The sequence below is a fragment of the Girardinichthys multiradiatus genome, chromosome 2, assembly GCF_021462225.1.
Source record: "Girardinichthys multiradiatus isolate DD_20200921_A chromosome 2, DD_fGirMul_XY1, whole genome shotgun sequence".
Taxonomy (NCBI): Eukaryota; Metazoa; Chordata; class Actinopteri; order Cyprinodontiformes; family Goodeidae; genus Girardinichthys; species Girardinichthys multiradiatus.
Window position 1 is genome coordinate 38909064 of NC_061795.1, and position 15100 is coordinate 38924163.

Consider the following 15100-nt stretch of genomic DNA (forward strand, 5'->3'; position numbering starts at 1 on the left):
TTAATTGAGTACTTGTAGTTGTGTTTTGTGTATAACTTTGCATTTATATTCATTATTCGTTCATTATTTCATTATCCTATTTTTGGTTTTGGTTTTGTGTTTTATTTGTGTAAATATGGACCCGAGTCTGTTTTGAACTTGAACATGATACAGCTGCTAACCTACCAAGACATGGCCATCCAGGTAAACTCACATGCTAGACAGGAAGAAGAAGCCTGTGGAAACTTTGGGGGAGCTGCAGAGAACCAGAGACATTCGGACTCAGGTCCAGGTATAGAAGCCCAATACTTGAGTAAAAAGAAAGCGAGGTATAACCAAAGCTAAATCTAACAAATATCAATCAGTAAAAATATATGCAGCGAAGAGCTAAGAAAAAGATCTACACAGTTAAATAGTGATATTCTAATGCAAAACTATTTTAATATTAGTAGAGCAAAATACAAGTCAGTCCTGAAAGAAAACCAAAAGAAAGCATTCGCCTTTCAGCAGGACAACAACCCTAAAAGAAAGGGATCATTTAGTTTGAAGCATGCGTTAGAATGGACCAGTCAATGTCCAGACGTAAAAGCTATAGATTATCACTAAAGACCTGAAATTTGCTGTTCACATAAATTATCCAACCAGTCTGGCTGAGCTTGAGTTATTTTGTAGACACTTGCATTTGTAATGAAATGGAAAGGGGAAATTTACTTGGGGTCTAACTGCACATGCATGCCACATTTGTAGATTTGATAAAAAAAACAAAAACAAATTCAGGATTATATAATACTTTAAGTTAGAAAACTCCCTAAATACTTTGAAGTTTGTGGCAGTGTAAAATTTCACCTTTTTTGATTTAAGCTGTAATCCAACGTTCTACATAAGTTCCAGTTCTTTCTGATTCAGGGTTGCGTGTCAGTAATGGATTTGTTTGCTGCCTCCTCTTTGCCTTTGGGCGTCTATTTGGTCCATGTTCCAGCACGTCTTCAAATAATTACTGGCTGTACTCAGGGACCCAAGGATCCTATCTAATGTCAGCTTCTTGTTTTCTAGTTTACAAGCTGTGTGCTGCAACGCATTTTAAAACGGACACCTGCCGATCATTTATTGACACTGTTCTTCACCTTTAATTATTGACCTCCAGCAGAAGTCGGGAGTGGCTTTTTGGCGACCTCAGGGTGCGCCCTGAACTGCGCTGCGCAATCAGCGCATAGGTGGGATCTGGGACAATTAGTGCGTAGCGCCGGAAGAGACAAAAGGATCACAGGGAAGGTTTTTTGATAGACGTTTTAACTGATAGTTATCAAACATCATGGCGAAGCGGGTCAGACCTGGCTTTTACCGACAGGAAATAAACAACAGCATCTGGGAAGTACCGGACCGGTACCGCGACCTGGTTCAGGTGGGGACCGGAGCGTACGGAACTGTGTGGTAAGTGAACTCTGGTGAAGTGCAAGAAGATCATTTATTATAAGACAGATGCACTGTTTAGGCGAGATGAAATTCGTGGCGATCTAACAAAGAGCGTCAGTGAACAGATGGCGCTATCCAAGCAGACACGCAGTGTTACAGCCAAACAAAAGAAAATCTGTCCGCTTGGTTGAACACACACTGTTTCACTTCCTCATACGATTATGAAGACGCACATAGCGACACCTCCGCGATGCTTTCTGGCCAGGCAGAACTCTCGGAAATCAGCGGGGCAATCGGCTAGAACGTGAGGAGAGCATCGGTGGGTGAAATGCTTCCCTGATCACAGGGAAGTTTACTGCGGGAGAAAATGAAAAGCCCCGTTTCTCAAGCACATTTGTGCGTCTCGCAGCATGAGGCCCCTTTATCAATGGTTACAACTGTGTGGGCGGTACTGAACTGTTCTGTACGACTGCTTGAATACGACTTAATAATGCTTGAACAGGTCTGAAAAACATGGTGACATTTGCGTTTTGAAAACGGGTAGATGGTGGGCGGAAGAGTCTGCAGGTGCGTCTGGTCAAAACCTTGCTGTTACACAAGCATCACAGCGAAGTTCCTATGTAACCTAACTGCCACTTCCTCATACTGGAAAGTGCAGGTTATCTGGTGATGTTGTTTTTATGCGCTTCTTCCTGCAGCTCGGCGCTGGACTCCAGAACAGGAACCAAAGTGGCCATCAAGAAGCTCTATAGACCTTTCCAGTCAGAGGTGTTCGCAAAGCGGGCCTTCAGGGAGCTGAAGCTTCTTAAACACATGAAACACGAAAATGTGAGCCACATGGTCAATGTGCAACTTTTTTACCCTTGTGCTCAGAGCAATTTCATATGCACCGAATACAGATGGCTCTCAATAGATTCAAATCTCAACTAAAAGTTCCATTATTTCAGTAAATCAATTCAAAAAGTGGACCATATTTAATATAGATTAAACTGATAAATATTTCAAAGCTTTATTTTGGTAAGTGTGGGTGACAGCCAATGAAAACCAAAAATTCAATTTCTCAGAAAATTATAATATAACATAAGAAAACTACAAAATGCACGTTTAAAACAGAAATGTTACAGTGCTCTTTGAAGAGTGCTGTAACATAATGGTGGAAAGTCTAGTGGAAAAGAAAAAATGTGTTAGAAAATGGTGCACAAGTAACGGGGATAACCACAGCTCGGCGGGGATGGTAAAGTCCATTCAAGAGTTTGCTGGAGATTCACAAGGCATGGACTGTGGTGGAATTACTGCATCAATGCAGCATGCCTTGGAGGCAGTCAGCTTGTGGCACTGCTGAGGTGTTAAGGAAGCCCAGGTTGCTATATTAGCGGCCTTTAAGTTGTCTGCATTGTTGGGTTGGGAGTCTCTCAGCTTCTTTTTAAACAAAACCTATAGCTTTTCCATGAAGTGTAAGTCAGATTAGTTTTCTAGCCAATCAAACACAATAATACCATGGCCATTGAAGCAATTGTTGCTACTTTTAGCAGTCTGGGCAGGTGCAACGTCCGGCTGGAAAATAAAATTGGCATCTACATAAAGTTTGTCAGCAGAAGGAAGCATGAAGTGCTCTATAATGTTCTGATAGCTGTGCTGACACTGGAACAAAGTGGATCAACACCAGCAGATGACACTGCTCCTCAAATCATCACTAACTGAAAAACTTCACAGTGGAACTCAAGCAACTTGGAATCTATGCCTCTCCACTCTTCCTCCAGAATCTGTGAACCTGATTCCCAAATGAAATGGAAATAGGAAAACAGGACTTTGGACCACAAAAGCAACAGTCCAGTCTCTTTTCTCCTTAGCAAGGGTAAGATGCCTCTGACCTTATTCAAGAGTGGTTAAACACAAGGGATCAGACAATTGTAGCCCAAGACCTGGATACGTTTGTGTGTGGTGGTTCTTAAAGCACTTTTTTCATTCCCAGTTCATGCATTGTAAATATCCCTCAAACTCTTCAAAACACTTTGCTTCACAATCACATCACATTTGCAGTTGTCCCTGTTGCTTATGCACTCTTTTCTACCACTCTTTTTCCTTCCACTAAACTTTCCATTGATATGCTTGGATACAGCTCCTTGTGAAATGCCAGTTTTTTTTGTTTTTTTTTTGGCAATTATCTGTTTTGGCCAACCCTTCTTAGGTGTCAGTGACTATCTGCTGGACAACTGTAAATTCTCCCTATGATGATTTATCCCCATTATTGTGTAGGCATGACATATTAGATGTGTTTTTAAAAATCACTTATTGGTCTTATTTAATAAATTTTCCACAAAACAGCATTTCTGTTTTTTTTATTTGCTGTAAGCCATAAACATCAATTTTAACAGAAATACATGCTTAAAATATTTATATATATTTACCTTTTGAACTGAATTTCTGAAATTATTTAACTTCTTGTTGATATTCTAATTTATGGAGATGCGCCTATAGTGAATTTTTCATGCAGAATTCAAAATTCAGGTCAATGGATGTGAGCCTTAAATAAAATTCTGGTCCGGAACTCACACAAACGTGGGCTGTCTCTTATAACAGTGTACCATATTTAATGAGCAAAATAAAAGCATCCCGTGTTTAATATTTTCCCTCTCATGCAGGTGATTGGCCTTCTAGATGTGTTTACTGCAGACCTTTCTATGGACAGATTCAAAGATTTGTAAGCATGCATTTATTTTCTCTAAACGCCTCTGCTTGTGCACTAAAATGTGCTGTAAAAGCTACAAAATTATAATCTGTCCTTGCCTTTCAAGCTGTCTGGTGATGCCGTTCATGGGAACAGATCTGGGGAGGCTGATGAAGAAGACCAGACTATCAGAAGAAAAAATCCAGTATTTGATTTATCAGACACTCAAAGGACTAAAGGTTTGATACTGTCCACACATGTTTATTTATTTTTTATGTTTTAACTGAATAAACTCATTTTCTTTTTCTTTCTTTCAGTATATTCATTCTGCTGATATAATTCACAGGGTGAGTTCACTATCTATAACGCCTGTGAGGCGTTTTACATCTTAATTAGAAGAGCGATTTAATTATTCCACTGAGATGCTGACTTGTGGCTTTTTTATTGAAACTTTTTCAGGATCTCAAACCAGGAAATCTTGTCGTCAACCAAGACTGTGAGCTCAAGGTATAGCTTTTCACATCACCATGGTTTGAACAAACCCACCCTATCAGTTTCAGTTGACAATTTTGTTGGCACCCCTCATAATAATTTGTAAACAAAAATGCAAAATCAACTTTTGTTGCAGGAAAATAATCTTGCACTAAAATGATTACAAAAAAATCCAATCTTCACATTGAGTACAGTCATTTACTGGGGAAAAATGAGATAATTCTTTTTAATAAATTCATAAGTGGCATTATAGTTGGTTCCAATCCCACCATCTCTTTAGATCAGTTCTGTTCACTTTAGGTTCTCTATAAGATTTAGGTCAGTGAACTGAGACGGCCATTTTGTACTTCGTGAACTATTCCTCTCTATCATTTGACCACACATTTTATATCATTTTCCTCCTGAAAGACCCCTCTATAGTCTACTGGTGGAGTCCACCTGATTTTGATTTAAAATATCCTGGTCTTTTAAAGAGTTCATGCTGCCATGTACTCAAACAAGGTTGTCAGTGTATTTGGAAGAGAAACAAGCCCACAGATTATCCACCATACTTGGCAGTGAAGTTCTTCTCCACGTATCCATCCTTTGTTTCACAACAAACTTGCCTTGAAATCTTAGTCTAATCAGACTGAGCAACACTTCTCTAATAAAAGTCCCAGGAAAGTTTTGCAAACTCTACATGTTTATACTTGTTACAGTTGAACTTGTGGTAATTTTTTTCAAAATATTGTTCTGAGGGTAGATATGGGCAAGTTTAGTTGAGTAGCTATTTTCCTTCAGCTGACTTATGTAGATCAGGGTCATATCTCTACACAGGAAACCAGAAAGTCTTGCTGTTACTCATTTAAACTGCAAAGAAATTCTTAATAACTCCTAAGGTTTAGGTTAAAAATGCGTAACATCATTACATTAGTTTTTTTTTTTTTTACAGTCAATATATACTGTATACTTAAATTAGAGGTTGCATTTTCAATGAGAATATGCCACTGCAATCAAAGATGACTTTATTTTAAGCCGTTTTTCACATTTTTACCAAAGGTGCCCACATCTGTATCTGTGTTTGACAACCTTTATGTTTTATGTCACTCTGTTTTTCTGCTTATGAAAATGCAGATGTTCTCAGTTCATGTAAATCTAAATTGTCTGCGTTCATGTTCTCGTAGATTTTGGACTTTGGTTTAGCTCGCCAGGCGGACACTGAGATGACGGGGTATGTGGTGACCCGCTGGTACAGAGCCCCGGAGGTCATCCTCAACTGGATGCACTACACACAGACTGGTAAATCTGGGGAGAAACAACCATATACTGGCATTTCTCATCAGTCTGTCATTTTCAGTAATCCCTATGAGCAAAAAATCCTTTTTTGATTTTTAGTGTTTAACATGGACTCATTTCTGTGGTGTATGAAACGTCCACTTCTTCAGGGATTCTATTGTGACAAGACATTCGCTTTTTTTCCAGAGATAGAGAATATTTGCTGTTATGAAAAAAATCAAATAACACATTTATAATTATTATTTTATAGATCTTGACTATGTGATTGTTAGTGGTGAGCTTAGAAATGGGTCTCTATACTACTATAGCTTTGATATAAATGGATTTAAAAAAAAGAATTCACCTTTAACTTCAGAAGACCTCAGAAAAGCAAATTACAACACAGCTTTCATCCACTAGGTGGAGCTGCTCTAACATCCAACGTTATGCATTTTCTTTCAAATACTTACCTCAAGTTTCAGAGTAATGACCTTCGATTCTATTATGCTGTGTTTTTATCAGTGCTGTTTTGTCTGTTCCACAGTCGATATTTGGTCTGTGGGCTGCATCATGGCAGAGATGTTGCAAGGAAAACCCCTTTTCAAAGGCAGTGACCGTATCCTTTTACCAACCTCACCTTTTTTCTTTTCTTTTCTTTTCTTTTCACAGGATCAACTTGTACTCACTTTGCTTTTTCCAGGTTTGAACCTTAATTTTGTTTCCTTAGACCTAGATCAGCTGAATCAGATCATGAAGGTCACAGGAACACCAAGTGAAGAATTTATATCCAAACTAGACTCCCAGGACGTGAGTTCCAATTTAAAAACGAGATTTTATTAACATTTCACGTAGCAGTTTAAGCATTAAATGTGGTTTATTTGGACTCTTAGTTTAAATATATTTGTTTATCCCCGGACATTATTGGAGCATGAATGTTGAATGACTTTACTGCAAACAGCTTCAACGAATAAACATTTTGCATGAGGAGTTTAAGGGAAGCTTACAAATTTGGAAGTAATCCTCCTTCGTCATTATAACATACTCTGTGATACACCATTACCACTGGTAAAACTGCTCCACAGCATGTTGCGGCCACCACCATACTTGACAGTTGGTACAGTTATCGTTGATTTGAAAACCTCACCCTGACTTCACCAAAAATATTTGTTGTTTTACCTGATTTAGCCATTCCAAAACAAGTTTGGATGTGTGTTTGGAATCATTGTCACGTTGGAATACCCAAGTATTAAGAATCTGATCTGATGTTGATTAAAGTCATCGGGAACACTCCATCATCATGCAAGGGTTAAGCCAAGAACTGGAAACTGCTGCAACACCAATGTCCCTGTCCACAGAAAAGGAAGTTTTACATTGCTGTGGACTGAGAGAGGACCAACCAAGGAAATAGCCCCTCGGCCAAAATGGATACCTTTATGGTTGACTAAACTTTGCTGCTCCCCCATGAATTAAAAGGTGTATGGTCAGAGAAGTCAAGATTGAGCTATTTGTTACTAATGACAATAGGTATGTTTAGAGGAGTCTTCCAAAGCCCTTGTTGACTCATGTACCAATTGTGAAGCATAGTGGTAGTAGCATCATACTGTGAGGCTGTTTGGCCACCAGAGGCAGTGGTGCATTGCACTAGGTGAATGGAGTTCATGGAGGGCGATCTCCAAATTCCCAACTTCCCATGAACACACCTGGATGGGTAAAATTTGGACATGTTGGGTGTCCTAAAATAATCCCATACAGACATACCAACTGGTTTTAAGGTGAACAAATCAGACTTCTGAAATAGTCTTCCCAAAGTCCCAACTTTATGATCATTCCACACAGCAAGAAGAATGCTTAAAAATGCATCCTCAAAGTATCAAAATTCATATAAATTAATGAAATAATGGAAACCTTTCACTGGCACTGTATTGTTTGTATGTGTGCATAAATCTCACTACATATTTACTTTTAGGCTAAAAGTTATCTCCGAAGTCTCCAAAAATTGGAAAAGAAAGAGCTTAAGACATTGTTTCCCTCAGCCAGTCCCCAAGGTACCGTTTTCTTACCGGTACTTACATTTAAAACATATTTAATTTAGTTATGGTTCACTTTTTCTTTTTTTAACCATCTGTTTGTTTTTTCTTCTTTTCTTAGCCGTGTCTGTGCTGGAGCACATGCTTCTGCTGGATCCTGAGGAAAGAGTAACTGCTGTGGAGGCTCTCTCCCTGCCTTACTTTGCCATATTTAGAGAACCGGCAGATGAGACTGAGGCTCAACCGTACGACAACTCGCATGAAGACAAGGAGTTGACTTTGGACCAGTGGAAACGTAAGGTTGAAGAGGAGAGAAGCTAATAAAGCCTACAACTGATCAATACTTCAGAAGGCCAATAAAATCAGCATTGTGGCTGTGATTTCAGAATTTTGGAGGGGAAGTGCGGTGTACAACACGTCCTGTGATGCTTTGCTGAATAAATCGCCGCTGTGCTTCTGTCTGCAGGTTGTGCCTTCACAGAGATCTTGGGCTTCCAGCGAGTTATGTTGGATGCAAAGGAAACACCACTTTAAAACTACGAGTAGACTGTACAGCTCAGGACCAAAACAAACCAACTTCGAACAAAGAAGACTTTTCGATCAATGAATGTCCTACAAGCCTGCTGCAGATGCAGTTTGTAAGGTTTTCTAAAGTAATACATGGAGCATTAAAATATCTCTGAGCTTGCGACTCCTATACAGCCCCAACTTATCACTATAGTCACCTTCACCTTTTAAGTGTTTTAGGGTTTTCAGAGGTTGTCTTCAGCTCAGTTTAGAGGAAATCAAGGGTCTGTTTTAACCCGTTTAAGCTATACCTCATTTTCTTCACTGAAAAGGAAACGTTGGGACCTGAATTTGGAGAAGATGATCAACATGGCTCATGAACCTTCATTTTCAAGCATTGCTTTTGGTTTCTGTGATTCTTGATGGTGGAGTTTAGCAAACATTTTCAAAAAAATTTGGTGGTATTGGTTTTTTTTTTCTTTCTGCTCCCATCTCAAAAGGTTACTTGTGATTTTTTTTTTTTTTTATCCGACAGCTCCAGCACAAACATGTCCAGGTACTGCTGAACCAGAGCAATGTGCACTGTACTTTGAAAAGCCCACATAGCACACATGTCCAACACTGAAGTGAAGGGATTTGCAAAACCTTTTCAAAATAAGGGTGATTTGTAGCAGATTTAAAAGTCGTACAGCAAAAAACACAAAAAAACAAGATCTGTTTAACTAATATGGTTTTTGATACTGACAATATGGTTCATCACAAAGTGTGCCATTCTGTGTTTTGAACCAATGTGGACTTAATTTTGATTAATAAACACAAAAAAGACCATTTTAAATTTGTTTTTGGCATTAAAACCCCCTTAGATTTAGACAAGTGTAAAGTGCACAAAAAATCATCTGGTGAAACTCGGACTAAATTTGTTCAGTTATTATGGATGTACTTAAATAAATTGGGATTTGTGAAATTTCTAAGGGAAAAGGGGATTCTTAGTTAACAGAAAAATATTGTTGAAATCATTCTCATATTTCATATGTTTTGTTTCTTAAAACCTCTGATGAGTTATGCAATAAGAATGGTTTTTTTGTTTGCAGAAAGGGCTATGTTTGATTGTATATAGGGTTCAGGAGGAGGGGCCGCCCAGGGCACCATCCCTGCAGAACGCATCACTGCTATTCAACTGTTTGACCACTTTAGGCACTATACACCGATACACTGTGAGTCAGTGAAACTCTTTTCTGTCAAGGCAATCATGGCATTACATTTAAACTGGGTTGCATCATTTCAGTGTTTACTTTCTGTTATGTTTCTATAAAGCTTTATTTAAGGGTGGTCGAGCTGTAACAATTTTGAGAATCCATTTGAATAACCACATTTGTTTATTTAATGTAAAGTTTTTTTTTTAGACCTTCATAATGAGAAATGATTCTTTTTGACTCAGTTGTTTGATTGGATTTGTTGAAACCTGCACATTTGTGTCAGTTTGCACCAGCTCTGATCCTGCAACTTCTCCCAGTGGCCTTAAAGATAAAAACGCAAACACAAATACTGCTGAGCGGAATGAGTCTTCTCTCAGTTGGTTATGGGCAATAATCCACCTTTTAATAAAAAATAAACTGTTTCTGATTCTGCTGGTTTATTTCAAACACAAAGTTACAAAATGTCTGCAGAGATTCGTGGATAAATGTAACATCAATCACTTTTTGTTCCATAATAAAAATTCTGTCAAACACATTTAGTGACACAACACTGAATTTTGTGTCATCTGATTATTGTAGCTCTACAGCTTTAATAAGTAGTAACACAATAACTACAATTTTCCTGGTTGCACATTTATATTTTTACGTCTTTTAACTCTAGACAAAAACAAATGAAGAAAAGGACATGTTATTTCTGTTAAAATTTATTTAAAGAAAACCATCCATCCATCCATTGTCTTCAACTTTTCCGGGGTCTGGTCGAGGGGGCAGCAGCCTAACCAGAGAGACTCAGATTTCCCTCTGCCCAGTCACTTGGGCCAGCTCGTCCGGGAGAATCCCTAGGCGTTTCCAGGCCAGCCAAGTTACATAGTCCCTCCAGTGTGTCCTGGGTCTTCCTCTGGGCTTCCTGGGACGTGCCCAGAGCACCTCACCAGGGAGGCGTCCAGGAGGCATCCTAACCAGATGCCCGAGCCACCTCAAATGGCTCCTCTCGACGTGGAGAAGCAGCGGCTCTACTCTGAGTCCCTCCCGGATGACCGAGCTTCTCACCATATCTCTAAGGGAGAGCCGTAGAGAACGTAGATTGACCGGTTAAAAGAAAACAATTGCGCATATCTGAAACACACAAGGTATTTGTCTTATTTGTCCTTTAGAGATGGTTTAAAGGTTAAACAATATGGAGAAAACTATCAACGTTCTATCATTTATTTCAAAGCCATACATTTGATTGTTAGTGTATTAAATATCATTGAACTAAACCAGACGTTCTGAGTTTAATTAAAATTAACATTAGGTGGCTGCATCAAAATGAACATGGTCTTGGTCACTCCAAAAATCAAAATACATCTTGATCCATCTTGTTTTTTCAGATTAAATTTCTTGACAAAGAGGGAATTTACTTCCATAAAATTCAGCCAAGATATTGAATATTAAGAATTTGTTTCTCTGGTTCCACAACTGGCCCAAACATCCTATTTGTAATCTGAGTGTTATATTACTTCTTAACAAAGTAATTTGCATGCTAGTCTTGTCTCTGTGAGCACTGCAGCATACTTATGTTCATCTCTTTATGTCCAGTTTTATTTTTCTATTTAATGTGATTAAACTGGTCTTGGATGAACTGTCATGGCCGCTGTTGCAGTGATTTATTGTACTGCAGGCACCCCTGACGACCCTGTACGTTTTTTTTCCTGTTGAATATGATTGATGATCTCAATGAATGTTTAAAAATTCTTGGAGAATGCCTGTTTGCTTTGCGATTCTGCTCATTCTTCTGCACGATTCTCCACTGCTGGGTGTTGAATTTAACAGGCTTGTCTCAAGTGACCTACAGATCATTGACTCCCAAAGGCAGCTCCCCAGCAGATGAGCTTCCTTCCTGGGCCTGAGCATTTTCAAACCAAACCATGGCTGCAGTGACCTCACTGCACACGGTGTCAGGGTGCTGCTGGTTCACTAAAGAGTCACAGAGTTCTTTTTCCTGCAGGAGACAGATAAACAAGGGAGAAAGTACATTTTCTTTACCCCACAACCCCTCCTCTGCAACATAGAAGGACATGGAGTGACTGCCTCACTTGTTTGTTGACCCTTTGGTCTATTTGTACAGTTTACTGGATTTAAGCTTCAAGACAAACATGTACAGTATTGCAAAAAATATTTTTTGTTTTGCATCAAATAAAATTAACTTTTCTTTAAACTATGAGTGCTTTTATACTCATGTTTGGTTCAATTCCTGAAAATATCACATGTTTTTGTTTGTTAGGCCATTTACGTGAGACCTAAGAATCATTAAAACATGAAAGGCTCCTACACACAATAATGTCCCGGAAATATTTAGTATTTTCTTACTGGCAATGCAACCCCAACAATCTGAGCCCATGTTTTTAAGGGAATCTGTGAAAAATGACAGAGATAATACAGTTTAACAGCAGCAATAAAGCAATGGCCAAAGATCAATTGGCTGAAAACATGGTTGACATTAGATGATGAATCTTTCAGGTCCGGTGTTTGGTCTTTGCTGGACTTTTTCCATTTCACTAACATTTTAAAATTTAAAATTTTTTTATTGATAAAAACCCATTTAAACAATCACACTGGCTCCTTAAAATCAAAATATAAAGAAATGTGTGCAAGGTGGTGCAGTTGGTAGCACTGTTGCCTCACAGCAAGAAGCTCCTGGGTTCGACCCCTGGCGGCGGGTCTTTCTTCATGGAGTTTGCATGTTCTCCCTGTGTGTGGGTTCTCACCGGGTACTCCAGCCTACTCCTACAGTTCCAAAATATGACTATTAGGTTCATTGCTCTCCATTGCTCTTAGGTGTGAACGGTTGTGTTGCCCTGCAATAGACTGGTGTCCAGGGTGTACCCTGCCTCTCCCCCGTAGTCCGTTGGAGATAGGCACCAGTGAACCTGTTCAGAAGAAGCGAAAATAAGATGTAGTTTTTTCAAATGAATTGCCTTGCAGTCCAGTGCAAGGATATTCAGTTATTCCCTTCAAACTTTTCAAGTTTTGTTACATTACAACCACAAACTTCACTGTATTTTATTAGGATTTTATGTGATAGACCAACACAAAAGGGGCATAATTGTGAAGTGGGAATAAAAGGATAAACAGTTTTCAAAGTTTTTCACAAATAACAAAGGTGTGGTGTACATTGGTACACTGCCCTGTTTACTTTGATACCCTAATTAAAATTCAGGGCAACCAATTTGCTTCTGAAGTCACTTAATTAGGAAATAGAATCAACCTAATTGTAATTTAATCTCAATAAACTGCAAGAAGGTTTGTTAGAGACTGTTAGTGTACAAATAGCATCATGAAGACCAAGAAACACACCAAATATGTCAGGGGTGATGTTGTGGAAATGTTTAAAAGAGAGCTGGGTTATAAAAACAATCTCCCAAGCTTTGAAAATCTCACTAAACACTGTTTAGTCAATCATCTGACAATGGAAACAGTATGGCAGAAGTGGAAACCTATCAAGACGTGGCTGTCTTTGTCTTTTTAGAGACTTTTACCTTCAGGTAGACGCTACAGAGCACTATTTGCAAAAACCAGCCGCTACAGAGGCAGTTTCTTCCCCCAGGCTGTCTCTCTGATGAATACAATGAACATCTGACAACCTGAGTTGTCAGGTACTCTAACAACTCAGGTTTTATTTTATTTCAAATAAGCATATTTGCACTACCACAAATGGCCTTTCTTTTCCTTATGCATATAAGATAAAGTGACTGTACATATACATACATGTGCATACTCTTCCTTTATCTTTATTTTATTTACTCTAAAGTTTACATATTTATACTAAATGTGTGTACATGGTGACCGCTTGAAATGAAAGACAAATTCCTTGTTTGTGCACCCAATCTTGGCCAATAAAGCTGATTCTGATTTTATCATCTAAACTAACAGGCCACGCAAGGAGAGCCTTAATCAGTGAAGGCAGGAAGAGGGGCAAGAAGAAACCCATTGTTGAAAAAGTGCCATACAAAGTACCATTTTCAGTTACCCTAAAACCATGTAGTGTTCACAGCACATATGTGGTAGACATTGCTCCGGTCAGATAAAACCAAATATGAACTTTTTAGGGTCTTCATCCAAAATGCTATGTGCTTCATAACTAAACCCTGACCACAACATTTCTACAGTAAGGCATGGTGGTGGCAGCATCATGCTGGTATGATGCTTTTCGAATCTTTAGCTGGTCGGATTTGATGGAAGATGGATTGAGCTAAATTCAAGTAAAGCTGTTCATGATTTTAAAATTTTAGAGACACCGACCCAAAACATACAGCCAAAGCTAAATTAAATGGTATTTTTATGTTAGAATGGCCCAGTCAAAGTCCATGCCTAAATCCAATTGAGAATCTGTGACAAGACTTTACAATGTTGCTATTCACATAATGCTCCTCTTACAATCTGATGCTGCATGAGATATGTTGCAAAATAAAAAGTATGGACATAACTTCCAGTCTCGTAAAGAGAGCAATGCTGGTAGAAAATAAGAACTGGCAACTATAGTTACAGTGGAAGGTGATTCTACAAAGTATTGACTCAGCAGTACTGAATACAAATGCACAACACACTTTTCAGATTTTTATTTGTAAAAATCTTTGAAAAATATGCATCAGTTTCTTGAACTTGACCAAATTGCTCTATTCTAGTCTTTCGTATAAAAACCCATTACAATCTATTCACTTTTGTAGTTGAAACATGGCAAAATGTGAAAAAAATATTCACAAGTATTAACATGTGCACACACATGCAAGCACTTGATAGATCAGGATTCATAACATAGACACCCATAAACCGACATTGACTACAGAGGAATTACTACTCAGAGGAATGGCAGCAATGCTCAAACAGTTATCTGACCCAGGTCACTCTCCTTTCTGGAATGTCAGTTACAACTGTGTTCATTTTATGTGCCTGGGGGAGGCACATCTCTGCAAATCTCACTATGGTGATAGGACCCTCACAGTCTTTTCTTGGAATCTTGGTTGCTGCTCATAGTCAATTTTAATTCCTCTGCATGACAAATTGACCACGATGAATATAACACGGGTGAGCTTGGAAATGTCTTTCCTCTATACAAAGACAGGAATGTTGATATCTCAGGAGTTGATAAATACACTTGAACCTGTAGGCTCTATCACTATTTACATCAGAGAGCATCACGTTGCATTGAAATGAATTCCAATGGAATGTCAGGAGTGAGAGGGTTTTTATTACCCAGATAATTTGGTCTGTCACATCCCTACTGGAGATAAAATAAACCGATACACAGACTCACCAGAGAGAAACTGACTGACATTTTGCCTGGAGGTGTAGTAAAAATCTGTCAGCTTGCTGTCCATGTCTATATCTTTGGTAAAGCTCAAATCCATTATTGTCATATCCAGTCAGTGTCTGTGTTTTTGAGTTTGCGTTTATGTTTACCACAGCCTAGCTCACACCTGTTCCTAGTTTCCCTTGATTACCTGGTCTTGTTGTTCATTGGTTCTCCCTGTATTTCCTGCTTGTAGAGATAGTTCTTAGTTGCCTCTGTTCCCTGCAGTGTCCTG

General features: G+C 38.7%; 1 protein-coding gene and 1 long non-coding RNA gene across 3 annotated transcripts; one reads left to right on the top strand and one right to left on the bottom strand.

The window, feature by feature from the left end:
* The first annotated feature begins 833 nt into the window (after positions 1-833).
* On the top strand, positions 834-10091 carry mapk12a (mitogen-activated protein kinase 12a). 2 transcript variants are annotated; one of them, XM_047350477.1, is made up of 12 exons: positions 834-1410; positions 2091-2220; positions 4035-4093; positions 4188-4299; positions 4378-4407; positions 4520-4567; positions 5716-5830; positions 6351-6422; positions 6534-6613; positions 7773-7851; positions 7955-8128; positions 8300-10091. In XM_047350477.1, exons 1-12 carry the CDS (start codon positions 1292-1294, stop codon positions 8365-8367), a joined length of 1086 nt encoding a protein of 361 aa, XP_047206433.1. In that variant the 5' UTR covers positions 834-1291; the 3' UTR covers positions 8368-10091. The 2 variants fall into 2 exon arrangements, with proteins under 2 accessions (XP_047206433.1, XP_047206440.1); XM_047350484.1 differs by lacking the exon at positions 834-1410 and adding an exon at positions 1607-1711.
* A 1988-nt stretch (positions 10092-12079) lies between these two features.
* LOC124858447 lies at positions 12080-14964 on the bottom strand. Its single transcript, XR_007035842.1, has 2 exons — positions 14830-14964; positions 12080-12445 (listed from the first exon to the last, which is right to left on the bottom strand). It is a non-coding gene; the product is annotated as an uncharacterized LOC124858447 (long non-coding RNA).
* Positions 14965-15100: the final 136 nt, after the last annotated feature.